General features: G+C 38.3%; 1 protein-coding gene across 18 annotated transcripts in view; it reads left to right on the top strand.

The window, feature by feature from the left end:
• Positions 1 to 8,434: 8,434 nt before the first annotated feature.
• Positions 8,435 to 16,478, top strand: part of LOC142976754 (uncharacterized) — a 248,607-nt gene continuing 240,563 nt past the window's right edge. For 6 of the 18 annotated variants that reach the window (XM_076120300.1, XM_076120298.1, XM_076120301.1 and 3 more), the window contains exon 1: positions 8,437 to 9,224. In XM_076120300.1, coding sequence (XP_075976415.1) covers positions 8,831 to 9,224 — 394 coding nt within the window. In that variant the 5' untranslated portion in view covers positions 8,437 to 8,830. Of the gene's footprint in view, positions 9,225 to 16,478 lie in introns of all 18 variants that reach the window. The other 12 variants (XM_076120292.1, XM_076120290.1, XM_076120291.1 and 9 more) reach the window with 4 other exon arrangements.

The following is a 16,478-nucleotide window of genomic DNA, read 5'->3' as shown; positions in this document are numbered from 1 at the left end:
TCTCTGAATATTACATAACGCGTTTAATCCCGCCGGAAGGCGACCGTATTTCCCGCACCCTAAGAAATCACAGAGAGAACGTCCCGTAAAGTTTTATTATAAGTATCGATTGCTGATCCAACATCAGTCGTTTAAAGAATGGTCTGAGGGGGCTCGCTATCGTGAATGAGTCTACCTGATAAAGGGAAATACCTGTAGAGATCAAACGGCGGGAAATAAATGTGGTCGGGCGGCGGAACAAGGAGTCGTCGGCTAAATCGGATCGGTGCGCGGATTTGTCGGTGTGCGATGACATTTGTTACCGCTGCCGTCGCTACTTTATTTGTCATTGTCACCGCGAACGAACCGGTATCGGCTTCCACGCTTTTTGTTACTGTATTTTATATCAGTTTTTTCTGCTAGCTTTGTGATTTGCTTTACTCGTATTGCTCGAGACAGATATCGGAGCTCAGATTTATGATACGATCGTTCGGAATGGCAAAATCGTTAATACGCTGAGTCACGTCGGTATTTCTGTACAATACGAGAAACACGAGACATAAAATACATTTTTAATCGTCGGTAACAATCTAAACGACAGTTTATTACTGTTCTGTAATCACGACAACAATATCAAAATAGTTGCCGTCGAGATAACTAACCGAGTAATTTTATTACCATTCATAAACAAGATTACACCGTCATTTAGTTTACAACGAGACGACTCGAAGGAACTTTTCATTTTATTGATTGTTAAATCAGACGAGTTCGGACGCAAGTGTTAGAAACGAGAAACGGCTGAAACAAATTGAAATTTTTAAAAATAAATGAACAGGCCGAGATCAAAGCGAAAAAGAAGATTACTAGCCAAATGAAAGCAATTTATTTAGCTACATAAACAGGCTAGTATAAATGAAATAGGGGAGCCTGTATCTTTTTACACAGCTCAATGAGTGCGAACAAAGTGCGGTGATATGCGCGAGGCCGCCGGCCGGTGCCGTACGCTGCGTACTCTCCGCACTCCGTACAGCGCGCCGCGTACACTCATACACTGATACACTCAGCCACCGTCCGCGTTGTTCGTCCCCTTTGCTTCCTTATCTTGATTCATTTTCTCTGCTAATATTTATTGCTCTGCTGTCTACTATTTACCAGAGAATAATACATAAATCTCTTATATCCTTCTGATACTATATTTTATTAACAAATATTGTTGTTCATAATTTCAATTAGCTTTCCTCGAAGCTCGTTTGTTCGAATCAGATTTTGAATATCAATAAATATAGTTTTGCACGACTGTGAGGTTTACGAGCTGTATTGATCCGCCGCAGGCGAATTCAAACGTTTGTAGTAATGAATATAATTTTACGCCCATTAACCGATATACACAGTTGAGTTAACTTGTTGGTGCTTCTATATACAACGTTGAATCTATCGTACATATACCTTGTTACGTATTTGTCTATAAGAAATTACATTTGCACCAACAAACGTCTGTACGGAAACAGGAAAAGTAGGGATTGTATTACGTGACTCTCGGTAGACTTTACCCCATACGTAAAAACACGTAGCAATTTGTATGTACATACATTGTGTAGATATACACAGATCTGTCAACATTAATTCAGATAGCCATGCATTTATGCTCGACAATTTGGTTTTCAAAGTTAATATAAGTAGAACACATAAATCGGCCAATATTGTACATTATTATTCACGCCCACGCGAACCGGTAACACTAAATAACCAATATCACTTACAAGTCAAGCAACCAAACGATAAATAACTCGATCATCATAAAGATACAACGTTAAAACGCTAACGACAAACTCGGAGATATATCATATTAAAATTATCTCACATCTAAATGCTCACGATATTGTTTATACTCTGTAATACTAATCGCTACACAAAACGCAATAAATTTCAAGCAATGAAAGTAAATAACATCTTAACTCATAATATCCCGAGAAATATGAAGGAGGTTTACAAAAGTGAACTGCTACAAATCTGAGTCGATGATAAATTTATACCAAATGAGTCAACCATATTGCTGAGAATTTCAGGATTTTGTTTCAACTTCAATCGAGATTGATAATTGATAAAATTTTATAATGAATCGCGGTAATGACATTGAAAATTCTGTGAAATTTTGAAATGGAATTTTAGGTTTTGATTGATAAGATCCTAGAATTGGTATTGGAAGTTTAAATTAGTGGTATTGATAAACTACTTTGAAAAGATAATGCCAATAAATCTCAGATAGGAAAAGATTGTTACTAGTCACACGAAAGCAGCTCACAAAATGTAATATTAATGAAAACTGTTTAGTAAGCGATGGGCAGGTAGACGCAGAACTTTCCAAAACGCGTGGAAATCACACCCAACCGTAATTTACTTGCAAAGTATGGTTTCAAATGACCAACCATTATAAGGGCTGCAGATAGTCCTTTTTGAAATCTGTTACCGCAATAAAGCTGACGTAATCGTGAAACACAAAATCATCAAAACATATGCGTGTATAAATTCCACAACGACAACAAGCGACTCAGGAAAATTAAAGGCCGGCCCGCAAATGTCGCGTGCAAGTGTCGACGGGACCATCGTAACGTGATCCTTCACACATCTCCGTGTGTCGACGACGGCGACCATTAGCGCCCGGCTAATGAACGAGCGGGGATCTTGTCATATTGGTTGAGGTAAATTTTCTTAACAGCCCAGTTGTTGCCACACGCCTCGTCCTAAACACACACACCCTTCGCTGCGGACAGATAATTTGTCCAAACTTCGGCGTGTTAAAGTTTCCGCTTGCATAGTTTCTTTATCAGTTTATATCATAGGCCGAGTTTAGTAGTTGACGAGCCGAGGGATGGTCTCCGTGTTATTGTTTGCCACGATTTCCATTGTTATTGCAACCGTTACGGTTACTTTACACATTAAACTTAAAGGGGAGCATTTTCTTTGTTCGTTTAATCTCGAGCAACCCACGCGACATTTCTCACGAGTGTACCGAAATAGGACATGTAAATTCCATTCCGTAACAGGACAAGAACAGTTATAGCTCTATTTTGGATATCAGAAAAAATCTGATGGGGAATGTTGATAGTATAAAACAAACCATTGAATCCATATAGAGTGATCATTAAGAAGAAACAATGGTGTTGGAGTGTGACGTCACGTGCTGGCTATTAGAGAGTCGGTTCATCGGCGCGTCAATAAAAGCTGTAATAAACAGTGGTGCGGCGCGGAGGTGCAGGGAGGTGCAGGGAGGTGGCGTGTATCACGGGACGCGTCGCTGGACTCGGCCACGATCCCGGGCGCGGGAACTAGTCGCCGCACTATTTCGTTGGGAATTGACACGAGGACGAAGTTACTTCGTTTATATCCCCCGGTCCTGGGAGCTGAATAATTTTATTACGTTACTTGTTGTTGAGGCTGTAGTCGGTAATCTGCTGTGAATTTACACGTTGTATGGAAAGTTTTCTGCGTGTACCGGACAAGGAGTTTAACTTTATGTAAAGTAGGACCTTTTCTGTAATTAACTGAAGTGGGACGCGTGAACTTGTACAATTTGTGCACCCTTTGTACTTAATGTGTGACTGTTTACTTCGTTGTAAATGTTTTTAATTGCGAACAATGTACGTAATGAATGTTGTCGGGAGATATGAATACACATTTTCTTGAATAGCTGGAAGCAGCGATGCAACTTCATTATCGCGTCGCGCTGCGCCGAGTGATTTATGAGTGAATGTTCGTCTGCGGCCGCCGCTGGCTCCCTAGTATCTTTATTGTTCTAATCTTCCACTGTTTACAAACTATTGTACCATTTTAAAACTGTAAATTGCTTAGATAGCACTCCCCCTTTCATATCGTTCTCATAAATATGAAGTTTTCTTGATAAATCTCAACTTTATGGCAGCTTTTAAAGTTTAATAGCTGTTTCTGAATCTGTTTGTAAAATAATTGTACAATACGCTTCGGTGTTCGTGACTAACAACGATATAAAGTATGATAATCAGGTCACTGCGACACTACCTGATACTTTGATTAACAATTATGAGACTTAAACAAAACTTTCACTATCTTGTTAAACAACAGTTAAATGGAGCTCGCTTGTTTATTATGCAGGATACTATTTTCTATGCAAAATCTACGTTCAACGCTCTTCTGGGCACATTTCACTACTTGAGTTTATCAGTCGCAAGTAATTGAGGAGAAGATTAAACAATTGAGATGCACGATGTATCATCAAATGAATGTCATTTGACAATTTTATTGAGTCTAGACTTCTCCGTAGACCACCGGCCAGGCATGACACACATTCAGATTCATACATCGTACCACACTGTAACTTTCTACAGTGATATAATTTCCATTAATCGTTTCCAATCTCCTGAAACAGAAGCTATCACAGTACCCCTATATTTCACGATGGCAATTCTCAAAATCACAGATAGAAGTTTGGCCGTAAGTTGCAAATTGTAGGGAGCTTGTGACCTGAGGACTACGGACTCTACGGAGTGATTACATTAGAACATCACGCGTCACCTCGACACCAATTTGAAGGGTCCAAACTATTTGTCCCAATCGAAACCCATTTGGAATTCAGATGGAATCGAAACGTCTAATTGCTTTCGGTTCAGCTCTTCGCATACTAATCTCTGGCTGCGGTTCACTTCGTATACTATTTGTAGTTTCGTCGACTTCATTCACATAATTATACCCCCTGTGCCCTTTTAACGTCATTGTGTTAGGTAATCTTAATAATATTTTTTAATTTTATTTCGCTTTTAAATCATTTTGGAATCTGCGTAGCATCATCTCTACGATGTCGATCACCATTATTTTGCAGTTTCTGTCAATTTAGTGTCTGTTCAACGTACTTATTTAAGATTTCGGCTAAGATCTGAAAGTTCAAGTTTCAAGTGATTTAGTTTTTTTGTTTTCAGGCGCCATTTTAGAGCGAGAGAAATCATAATAATCTGCGAGCACTATAAATTCAGCAGTGTCACTGCCACCAGTAAATTTGAAAATTAAGCTTAAATATAATTTCCTAAACTCGCCGAAACAGTTATTGTTTGAAATAAACGTAAATGAGTGTTTTAATCAGCAGTACAGAACAAACAAGCAATAACAGTAAATATCAGCGCCCGCAGCAGTGGGGTGCAATTTTTTCCAAGTTCGATATTTACGAGCTCGAAACAAGTCGGTATTGGTGTCGCCAACTTGCAAGTAGGTGACCGCTCGACAATTCATAAAGTGCTCGAGTTCACACCCCCACCCTCTAACACCTTCCCCCTTCACAACTTTTCCCAATTCCACCACAAACTGTAAATAAAGCAAACGATCCAATAACGTGGCTGCCTCAATTTGGTTCGCGGACGAAGGGATATTTCACTTTCGTTTCGCCGATACTAAGCTATTTACATTTCGCACCACTGGTAATATTTACGCCTTAAATTGGAATGGATTTAACAAGGTCACGACGATTCTGATTGGTTGGAGGAAATTGAATGTTCCTACAAACAATTATAAGGCCCTCTGAGAGTATCCGCTACATTGATTAATTGGCACGAATTGATTTCGCAATCTGTCAGCAATAACGATAAAATCTGAGTTAGGGGCTTTAAAATTTTGATTTAGAAGCAGAAATTGTTGGTCTCACACAAGAGGATGGACTGTGAGTCGGAAAATAAGATTAACTGTGAATCGTAAACTAATATTATCAGTAAAATTACTTGTGTCTTCACATACGTAGTAAATGGTAAATGTTACGTAGACTCTACCTATTTCCATAACGTAACTAGGCTGGATTTTTGATTAAATGTTTCGCTGTTGTATAAGGCATAAAAAAGAAAGTGTTAAAACTAAAACAAGCTGCAACAAAATATTAAAACTGCAAGAAATGGAAGAAAACAACAAAATGAAATGAAAAAGTCGCCTCAAACTTAGTTCCCAGTAGAAGTGTAAAATCTGTTGTTAGTGAAGTCAAGTCGGCAACTTAACCTAAACTCAGTTCGGGTTAAGCCCTTAAAGTTGCTCCTTCGCTGTGTCGTTACCTATTTATAACTTTTCTATTAAATATTATGAAAGAGTTAAACTTTGACAATTTCCGAGGCGAGTTGAAAACAAACATAATTTTAATTCACCTCCGAAGATTTCCCCTGACACTCGTCGACCTCCTATAATGATTAGAGAAACTTTTAGTTGTGCAAGAATGTCGTGCGGACTGCGGACAGAACTCACGGAACTCTCGGAACTCGGCCGAGAGGGAGCATCGAGCTGCTCAATTATTCAAAAGAGTACGAGATTAAATTAAAAAAATATAAACTGTCAGCGCGGGAGGGTGTCTTAAACTCAGCGTTTGACGAAGTACAAAAGTTTAAATTAAATTTATAGTGTCGGAGCCGTGAGATGGATCGCCGCCGCCCGGCGCCGCGCCGCGCCCGCACCGCGCCGCACACACGCCCGCACCGCTCTCGCTACAACACTTCTGCTAAATAACGACAATCTAGTTTTAATTGCTGCTATTTGTCTCCGCTCCGATGTTGCAGATTGCGTCGCCAATGGACCAATTTTGCATGCTCTTAACGTATTAATTACAGCACTTACGAAAAGTAAACGAGACGGAATTTTTAAATGATCGACACTTACAATTTGTAATATAATCACGTCGGCTGCACCTCTGCCATCAGTGATTAAATATTCACAAAGGAGAGTTAAGAACGTTTAAACCACTCGAACGTCGCATCAAAAATAATGCCTCCATTAAACTTCAAAACGCTTTTTTCAATCCTGTAAATATTGTATTAAAATTTTATGAAATCCAATTATAGAGTCGTAACTTTAAACCGAATTGTAATGGCGTCGTAAATAACATTAATAAAAATTTTGAAATGACTATTTAGATGTGTCGGGATGTGATAAGGTCGGACATTAGTGGCACAGTGCCTTATTAGATCGGTATGCGCGGATGAGCGTTATCTGGATTATCTTTTAATGTTATTATGAGTGGTTTATTACAAAGGTCGGTAATGCATGTCAGGACTCAAGTGGCGTGGAGTTTTTTGTGGCAGTCGGCGCTTGCGGCCGCCACTCGGTTTTTAATGACTCTATTAAAGAGATTAATAGCGTCTATCGCTTAAAAAACACCCGTACTTTTTTCATTCTTTACAAATTTAATTAATGTCGATATGAATCTTTGGTTCGGGTTGTGATTAGCCCACCGGGATTATGACGGTGGAAACCATTATTCTTATTGTTTTGTGATATCCTTTGTTTCTTATAGAGACGTATTCTGTTAAAGATACAGAGTAATATAATATTCCATTCAAGTTTTATTGTGACAGCTGACAGCACAAAGTGTGAAAAAAATTTTGTTGCTAAAAGGTTTCGTATTCGTTGTAGTGTAATATCTTGAGAGATCATTTATCTCGGCATCTCGTCGAGACTGAGGCGGTGCCAAAATTCATACCAGCGAGCAATTCAACGAACGTTTAAAATATAACATCGTTACAGAATGTTAAACAGTCATCTCTCATCTCTCGTCATTAACAACGCTCAGCGTTTTATCAAAATTACATTAACAAACAGTATCACGTCTACAAATTGAAAGCTCTCTCGCATCCATTTACATTTGTTTAGTTTGAATTACGCAGTACAATACTTTGTCTTCGTAGTAGGAATGTAAATTCATCGTTAGCTTGAGCTTCTATCGTATTAAAAGATGAGACGGCGTAAGTTGAAGTTAAACCGGTGTATCTCGACGACGACGGCGATGTCAGTATAGTGAGTATCTAGCGCGGGGGTGAGCGACTAACTGGATTGGCGTCCCCCCTCGGTTCTTCCGCGCGAGCTGGCGCCCAATTTGGCGGCTCCACGGCTCGCCCTGCACGTTTTTGCACGCATCCCCTTAATATGGACCTTCCGACGAACTCCCAACTATAAAACATGCCTCGGCACGCCGTGTAACTTGATTGCGATGAAAAAAACTTCGCCAATAAAAGCTCCAGTTCGATTCGCGAAATCGTTTCCGAACCATGGGAAAGGTTAATGATCTACAACTTTCTGTTCCGTTGTCCTTTCAGTGCCGTTAATTAAATTTGCATGTACAGCGGAGGATTCTTCGTCGTTCCCGATCATTATACCCGTTTCTACGCTATTGAAACTAGCGGTGTCACTCTTACAAAGGGAGCAACGGCGAATAAACAAAATTTATTCCCGCCGGATACATAAATGAATTTCCAAATGCAAGGTAAATTAAGAAACGCAGGAGAGCTTTTAGGAAATTATGTATTCAAAAGAAAAAAGCACAAATAGACTAACGACATATTGAAGGAGAATTCCCAAACGCAGCCGGTGCCGGGAGTCGGGACGCGGGCTGGCGCGGGCTGGCGCGGCGCACGCCTCGTTGTCTCGCAGCGCCGCGGCGAGTGCGGCGAGCGCGGCGACTTGATCCTGCGATCAGCCAGTCAGCGGAGTCAGTGGCGTCTCGCCTGCCGACGTGAAAGCACGTCCCCACGCCCCGCGCGCGCTCTCACAACGAATTCAAACACGATCGCATCGTCGACAACTACGTCCGCAACATTACGATTTTATATTTTCCGAGTTTCTTTGATTTTCGATACATTTTCTTTTGGTGTGTTTTTATTTGTTTGTGTTTTGTATTCGGATTTAGATTCGTTTTGTTAAGAATAGAGGTTGTTACCGTGAAAAGCTCGGGGCCGCGTCTATTGTGAGTACAATGTATCGTAACGCGGATCGAGTTGGACACTAACGATGAGAATATCGAAGACGATGCAGACAATATTATCGAATAGATGCAGTTCATGAGAAACAAAGTTGAGACGAAATGATATTAAAGATGGGAGGCAAGTCGCCTCCGGGCGCTAAACCTGAGAAGAATCAGACGCAAGAGGTAAAGAAGGAAGAGAAGAAGGAGTCGAAGAAGAAATGGGAGAGATGTGAAGAGAGATGTCCTGGGGACCCGTGGGCGTATTGTGTGGTGTTATGGTGTGCGTGTGCCATGAGCCTGATCTCGAGCGGGTACAGCCTGTACCGTCAGCAGGGGCTGCAGGACCGGCTGTCGCTGCTGGAGGAGCAGCACCTGGCGTTGCGCAGCGCCGTGCTGGAGCCACAACAGCCGCTGGTGGAGAGGCTCCGGCGAGAGGTGCTCGCGAGGCCGCCCAGCTACTGGAGGCCCAGGAGAAGCATCCGAGATTACGGAGACTGCGGATGTCCACCAGGCAAGTTTAATACAATAACCTACGTAGACTTTGTTACTTTAGTGTTGTTGGTTCTTGAAAGTCCTACAGTCCATCGATGAAAAACATTTCCGTTAAGTAAAAGAACAAACATTTTTATACTTCGCAATTCGAAATCTCGAAAGGAATTTAAAATTATAAAGCTTAAACTACAAAACTTAGTTCCAACATTCAGTATGCAAAACAAATAAAAACAAACAAACTAAAACGTATCAAGTTGTGTATCAGTTTTCGTAACGGAAGGAACCCTCTAAAACAGCAGTTTGAGTGGTAATATAAGTCAAACATTTATAACAAGTTGGTTTGTTTGTCGAACATCCCGGCGTATTTACTTCATCTACACCACTGTCAACAACAAACTGATCAACTCTAACAAATATTGACTCGTCAAAAACATTCACAGATTTAATCATCGCTCAGTTGAGAGAGTTTAGCGCGCGCTCGCTATCATTAATATTACACGTTCACTACATCGTGCATCGACGACACAACACTCATCACTAATATTATTTATGATGATTATGTTATTAACTACACGATCAGAATAACAGGTCAACTAAATTACGCCGGTAATAATTTACAACGCATTTTGTGCGTTCATTGTCGACCATAAATAATACAACAGATAGATTAGTTAAAAGGATACGTTTAGCTGCACGGATTGCCAATTACTCGTATAGTTTTTAAATCGTAGGGTCGGAAGGGAACAGTAACTAACTAACACTTCATAAGAGGGGGCTGCGAGGCAATCTTGCCGGAGCTATTAAATTTTTTCTCTCGGCCGCAATACGAAGTTAATCCCGAGTTGAAAGCTGTCACTAACCCCATGGTTATCAGCCTCTACGCTCGAGATGGAAAAAATGATAAACGCCGGATGGCGCGAATACGTGTCCGGGGTGACAGCTCACGCTGAGGGTCCCCGAAACTCGGATAATAAAGGAGTTGAGCTTTTATTACGAGTTGTTGTTTGGCCCGATATTGCTGTTGAATTTGAATTATGTCGTTAGTATTCCGGCCGCGGTCCGCCAGTTTATTTTGATGATTACGAATCTCTTGTTTTTATATCTTATAATTTACATTGAGAAAATTTTCTAGCAAATATTTGTGTCGGCCGGCACCGGTTAGATAAATACGAAGCAAGTTTGTGTCGGTAATCAATGAGGCGTGCGGAGTGTTTGTGCTTTCGCGTCGGAACCCATAATTTGGTTGAGTTAGCGTTGTAATATGGGAGCCGTGAAGCGATGGTCCAATCAATAAAACATAGCCGGGGGTGGCGGAGCGGAGTGGAGTCCAGCGATAAAAGTGTCGCGTGCCCGTGACAGCTAGCTCCGTGTTTATTTGGATTATTGGGTGGTGTCGAGAGGACGCCCATTGACGCTCCAGTGGTCCGGTTAGCCGCTGTACTAGTGGCACTCGCATTGTGCTCCAACCTTTGTACACGGGTTAGTAAACGTAATTGATTCGATTGGGCTCGTTTAAATATGTGCAATGGTCGGAAAATTGGGAATATTGTTAATGGTACTCTTGAAGTAAAGTATGCACGTTTGTGTACGGGCTGGCGGGTAACGAACTCGGCGCGGATGTTGATCGTTCAAATATATTTACGTTCGTTGTTCAACCGTACCAATGTTTTGATTTGAAGCGATAATATTATGTTTCCTAGAATATAGTACCTGTCTATCAAAATATTATCGTGGAATATCACTTGACACAATGTTATTCGACGGATCACTTCGCCTAACATAATTTTCCATCATCTATTGCAGAGACTGAAAATAAAGAACAAAACACTACTTTTCCGAAGGTCTATAATTTTTAGAGTATTATTAGTTTCTAGACTGACAATAAGCAAAATTTTTAAAGCAAACAACAATGTAACGAGTTAGTTAAATCGTAGGTTCGATTCCTACCCAAAAAGATTAACATGATTTCTGATTAGACTTAATAGACATAATTTTATGTAAATTTTCCTTCAAAACTCTACATTACAGTCAGATGCCATCAAAAACATTCTGTAAAAACCTCAAGTCTCGCCGTAAAAAGTTGTGAGATCTATATAATGCCAAGTCGTATAATCTATTTAGTTTCTACTTAAAAGACCTTCTGTCTTAAGTTATTACGTATGTTATTATCATGCCAATTTTAAAAAAATACCTCTATAACAAATAGACCGACCTGGCCATCGCATGATTCGATTATTAGTATGTACCACACTACACAGCACGACAAGAAGTGAATGGTCCTGAAATGTTTATGGCGAATTTGTGTTTTCTTGCGATGACCAAGTCGATCTATTTGTTTTAAAGGTATAATTTTTTAAATTGGCATGATAATAACATACGTAATAACTTAAGACAGAAGGTCTTTTAAGTAGAAACTAAATAGATTATACGACTTGGCATTATATAGATCTCACAACTTTTTACGGCGAGACTTGAGGTTTTTACAGAATGTTTTTGATGGCATCTCACTTCTTTTTGTAGAGCGAACATAAGTCCAATTTGTATGGAAAGACGTTTTTTTTCATAATTCAACATATTTTCCTATGGGAATGTTGTTCAATTTCATGGGCTAAACACCCTTACCCACCCTATACCCCCTCCCGTTATGCCTCATATAGTAGGTACCTATTTACACCTATTTATTTTATTTTCTACAGTAATAATAATTCATTAACTGCAAATGTAACCTTGTAATGTTATACATTTATATAGGATTACAAAGTTATTGTTGCAGTTGGTGTATTTAGAAAACTGGACCGAAATTAGAAAATATTAGATTTTTCCCATGATTAAGACACTAAACCCTATTTGTATTCAAAATTTGAAGCTTCTAAGTCTGCTAGAAGTACCTTAGACTTTTGATGATCGGTGAGTCAGTGAGTCAGTGAGTCAGTGAATCAGTGAGTGACAAAATTCAAAATTTTAACAAGTTGTAATTTTTAAACCACTGGTTCAAATTGACTGAAATTTTAAATATACCGTGTTTATACAATGACTGATTAGTTGCTGAAAATCCAGGCTTCTTGTTTTATCCACAACGAAATTATAGGGGTGTCAAAAATAGCCCGAATTGCTTCGAGAAAAGGATGTTACGGCCGTGCCGCTTTTTTTTGCTCGACTTGCGGGGGCACTTCCGTGCCCCCAGATAAATATATTATATTGAAAACCCGTTGTATTAAAAGTAGGTTTAAGTTCAGTTATTCTACCATAAGAAATACATGGAAACGAATCTAAAACATCATACCATAATGTTATACAACACTCAACAATGTTAGCAACAATTGTAATAACACATGTTATCGCTTGTTCAAACACCGTGACGTTCCGCGTTACCCCACACACTACATTATATTTAAATATAACAATACATGTATAAAATTATACGTTTGAAAGTCAACGATCCATGTTATTGTATTTTTATAAATGGTTTAAACGCTTAACATAAATTCATATTAATGCCTAAGTAAAGTGGATAGCAGTGATAGCGGAGTGGTTTAAGTTGACACCTCCCACGTAAGTGGTTGCAGGTTTGAACCCGAAGCAACCAATGACTTTTCGAAGCTATGTGTGTATTAGAAATAATTATCACATGCTCTAACGGTAAAGTAAAACATCGTGATGAAACCTTGCATGCCTAAAAATTAGTTTAATACATTTATTGAGAGCATGCAAAATCCCTAAACCGCACTTGGCCAGCGTGGTGGACTCAAGGCCTAACCTCGTTTGGGAGGTGACACTAGCCCAGCAGTGAGACAGTAATGGGTTAAAAATAAATTACTATCGACTACCGACAACCGGCTAGCTAACGAGAAACTATTGCACGAAAATCATAACAGCGCCTCTAGCGGGCTCCGTAAGAACTATTTTGGCAGTACATTTTGAATGTCAAACTCTCGATACTCGACAGTACCGACGGTAGAGAATTGCGCTACAGTTCGAAAATCAAGAATTGTTTATCCTAAATAATTTTGTACGAGCATTCCAAAATTATAATCTATCGGTTTTCAGCTTAGAATTACGTTTATAAATGATAGTGTCACATTGTATGATTTGAACAGGCTTTGTTGCCGATAACTAATCAGCCTAGATCGTTTGCATATTCCATACAAAACAATGCATATTGTGCGCATTTGGAAGTAATAGCTAAAATGATTGGTCATTCCCAATGCAGTGCGTATTTATTGCGAGTTTGGTAGTAATTACGACGAGATATGGTCGTTTAAATTATGTTTCAATTTCATATTATATCTCTGTTTTGTTAGTTATAACTAAATATAAATACGATATTATATATTATAAATATTATTATGCTATAATAATTATACTTAATTATAGAATGAAAGTACCTAACGGTGTCTTTGAAGCATTTTTGGCTGAAACGCTAATTCGAATTAGCGTTCGGTAGGGTGGTAGTTTAAATTCTGGGATAAGTTATATACATTTTCATTCTACGAATGTATACTTAGGTTACATAGTGATTTATATGCTTACGTAATTACTTTCGTTGATTTGATTTTGATCAAACTGACTCTCAATTAGGTATGAAATCTTAATTAAAATCGTCTTCAAACTAACGCTCTACATGTTGAAAGTATACAAAATATTATATTGTTTCAATTTTAAACAAGGAAGGACTGTAAAGGAGCATTTTATTTACAACAGCAAAAGCTGATAACGGTTTGGCGTGACCCGGAAATCGACACCCCGAGACTTCGGTGACCTGCAGTCGAATACACTAATGAAGTTTTATTCTTTAAAACTTATGTAAAAACCAAGTATAAGCTGACTGCCTCCGTGGCGCAGTGGATAAGTTCACCACGCTGCTACCATACATCGGGAAGCCGTGGGTTCGATTCCCACTCGGAACAATTATTTGTGCGAACCACAAATCGTTGTTTTGAGTCTGGTTGGAATTTGTGTTCGTTGTTTGTGTGCTTGTAAAAGTCCCCGCGACACAAAAACAATTCTTAGTGCGGAAGTTGTTTTTTTAAATAATAATTAATAGAATAACAAACTCTAGCTTAATATTTAGCTATAAAGCTTAATAAATAAATTCATATATATTCGCTAAAATATTTTCTTATTGAAATACCTAAGCATGTATTACTTTATGTTCTTTCAAAAGAGTTCTGATTAAACTGGTATAATATACCTATCTCAAACAAAGCTCTACACTACTGGTGTACGAGTTAACGGAACTGGGTCACTAACTGACAAGGAGGTTTGTTTTAAAATGCTTTTTATTAAAAATAAAACTGCCTTCTGACTTTTAGACAAACTTTACTGGGAAATGTCAGATGTTTGAAATCTTATAGTAGTTAGATCATGAAATTATAGTTTTTATTATTTCTGTACAATCCGAATTAAAACTTAGTTCTAAAACCGAAATGCGCAATTATTTTCTGATGAGTTTAACTAAAATATACCACTCTTGGTACAGATTTAAAAGTTGAAAATGATTTAAACAAGAATCTCATTTTAGTAGCAATCCAAAAAAATACAGTTCTTATTTTATAGATAACTGTTTGCAATATTCAGAACATTTTTAACAAATGGGATAGGGAAATAGGAGATTGAGGTCTATAGAAAAACCTTAAGTTGTTAATTCTAATGATTACATTACTTATGATGAGTGGTTGTTTTGACCCAATCTATACTAATATTATAAAGCTGAAGAGTTTGTTTGTTTGTTTGTTTGTTTGTTAGTACGCGCTAATCTCATGAACTACTGGTCCGATTTGAAAAAATATTTCAGTGTTAGATAGTCCATTTATCGAGGAAGGTTAAAGGCTATATATCATCACGCTACTACAAATAGGAGCAGAGAACCAGTGAAAAATGTTACAAAACCGGGGAAAGTGATGACCCATTCTCTCTTATGTGACGCAAGCGAAGTTGCGCGGGTCAGCTAGTTGTTTATAAACAGATTAAAACAAAATCAAAATAATAGAATACGTTTAATAATCGTTTGTTTTACAACTATAAGTACATTTTATTACTTCCGTAAATCCGCTACATCCTAGCGAAGGAACTTAAACTCGCTATTTCAATAATAAAGTTAAAATGAACGGCTTATACTTTAAACTCGTAAATAAACTATGAGAGTTAGCGTCAACGTTATATTGTGACGTTTAATCCACTAGCGATTTATAAGGTTACTCCTAAAGATTGCAGTACACGTAACCACTTGGAAACGAATAGTTAACGTAGCGAATTTTGGCTCGCTGCCTTCAACACCAACCACCTAAATGTAAATTAAATGTGACAAAAACCGATAACTGATGGATAACTTTTACGATTAATATTTCTAACCCCCGGTTTCTGTGGTACATTTAGCGGTAGTCTATTCAATGTTCTATTCAAGCGTTAAAACTTATATATAAAAAACGCCATGCGTTTTTTTAAAGCGTTTTTTTATATGAGTTTAAATGTACTCAGAAACCGGGGGTAAGTAATGCTAAGAAATTGTCTAGATATTTTTATGAAATACGTATAATTAACCGTTTGTTATTATTAAGTGTAATTAAGGTATATATTTTTTAAGTAAATTTTAAATTTCAAATTCCTGACACGTGGCAAACTTATAGCTATTGGCAGATTAAAGATTATTTTTTATTAATCGATCAGCAAAACGATGCGGGTACGGTGCTTGTTTGTGTACGTTACAGCAGACAGTTTTTCTTTCGAGAGAGTATGTGTGCTACGCGCCTGATCCTGCACTATAATGAAGGCTTAGTGATATTTACAGTAAATTGTGAACGACTTGAAACTTTTGAATTGACTCACTATTTCACTAGGTACGTAGTTTATAGATCTTCTAACTGGATTATACGGGTACGTGGAAATTATTGAGAAAGTTCGGTAAGCGTTAGATATGTGTGATTTTATTGCACTCTCAGGGAACTTGGTTCTTTGGCATTTTAGTTCTAATTATTATTAAAGTTTGTAAGGAAAGACATTATTTCTTTGGCTAATAAGTGAGCTTGCTTTGGGTCTATGTAAAATTACGAAACAATGTTATCATTTCCTGAAATTAAGTCTCCAATCCGCACCCTTCCCTATTTTCAGGAGTAGACCCTTGCTTATCATTAGGACAGCAATGGGTCAAACTTAAGGATAAATAAATCTGTTTGTAAACCCTTATTTAACCATTTTCATCAAATTAACGCAAGTCTAGACTACTGAGTCTACGTAGTAGTTCATTACTAAACCGTAGTTAGCATCTATTAAAGCT

This window comes from Anticarsia gemmatalis, chromosome 11 (genome assembly GCF_050436995.1).
Source record: "Anticarsia gemmatalis isolate Benzon Research Colony breed Stoneville strain chromosome 11, ilAntGemm2 primary, whole genome shotgun sequence".
In the NCBI taxonomy this organism is placed as follows: domain Eukaryota; kingdom Metazoa; phylum Arthropoda; class Insecta; order Lepidoptera; family Erebidae; genus Anticarsia; species Anticarsia gemmatalis.
Note: the sequence above shows the minus strand (reverse complement) of the source record. Positions and strands in the feature narration are given on the sequence as shown.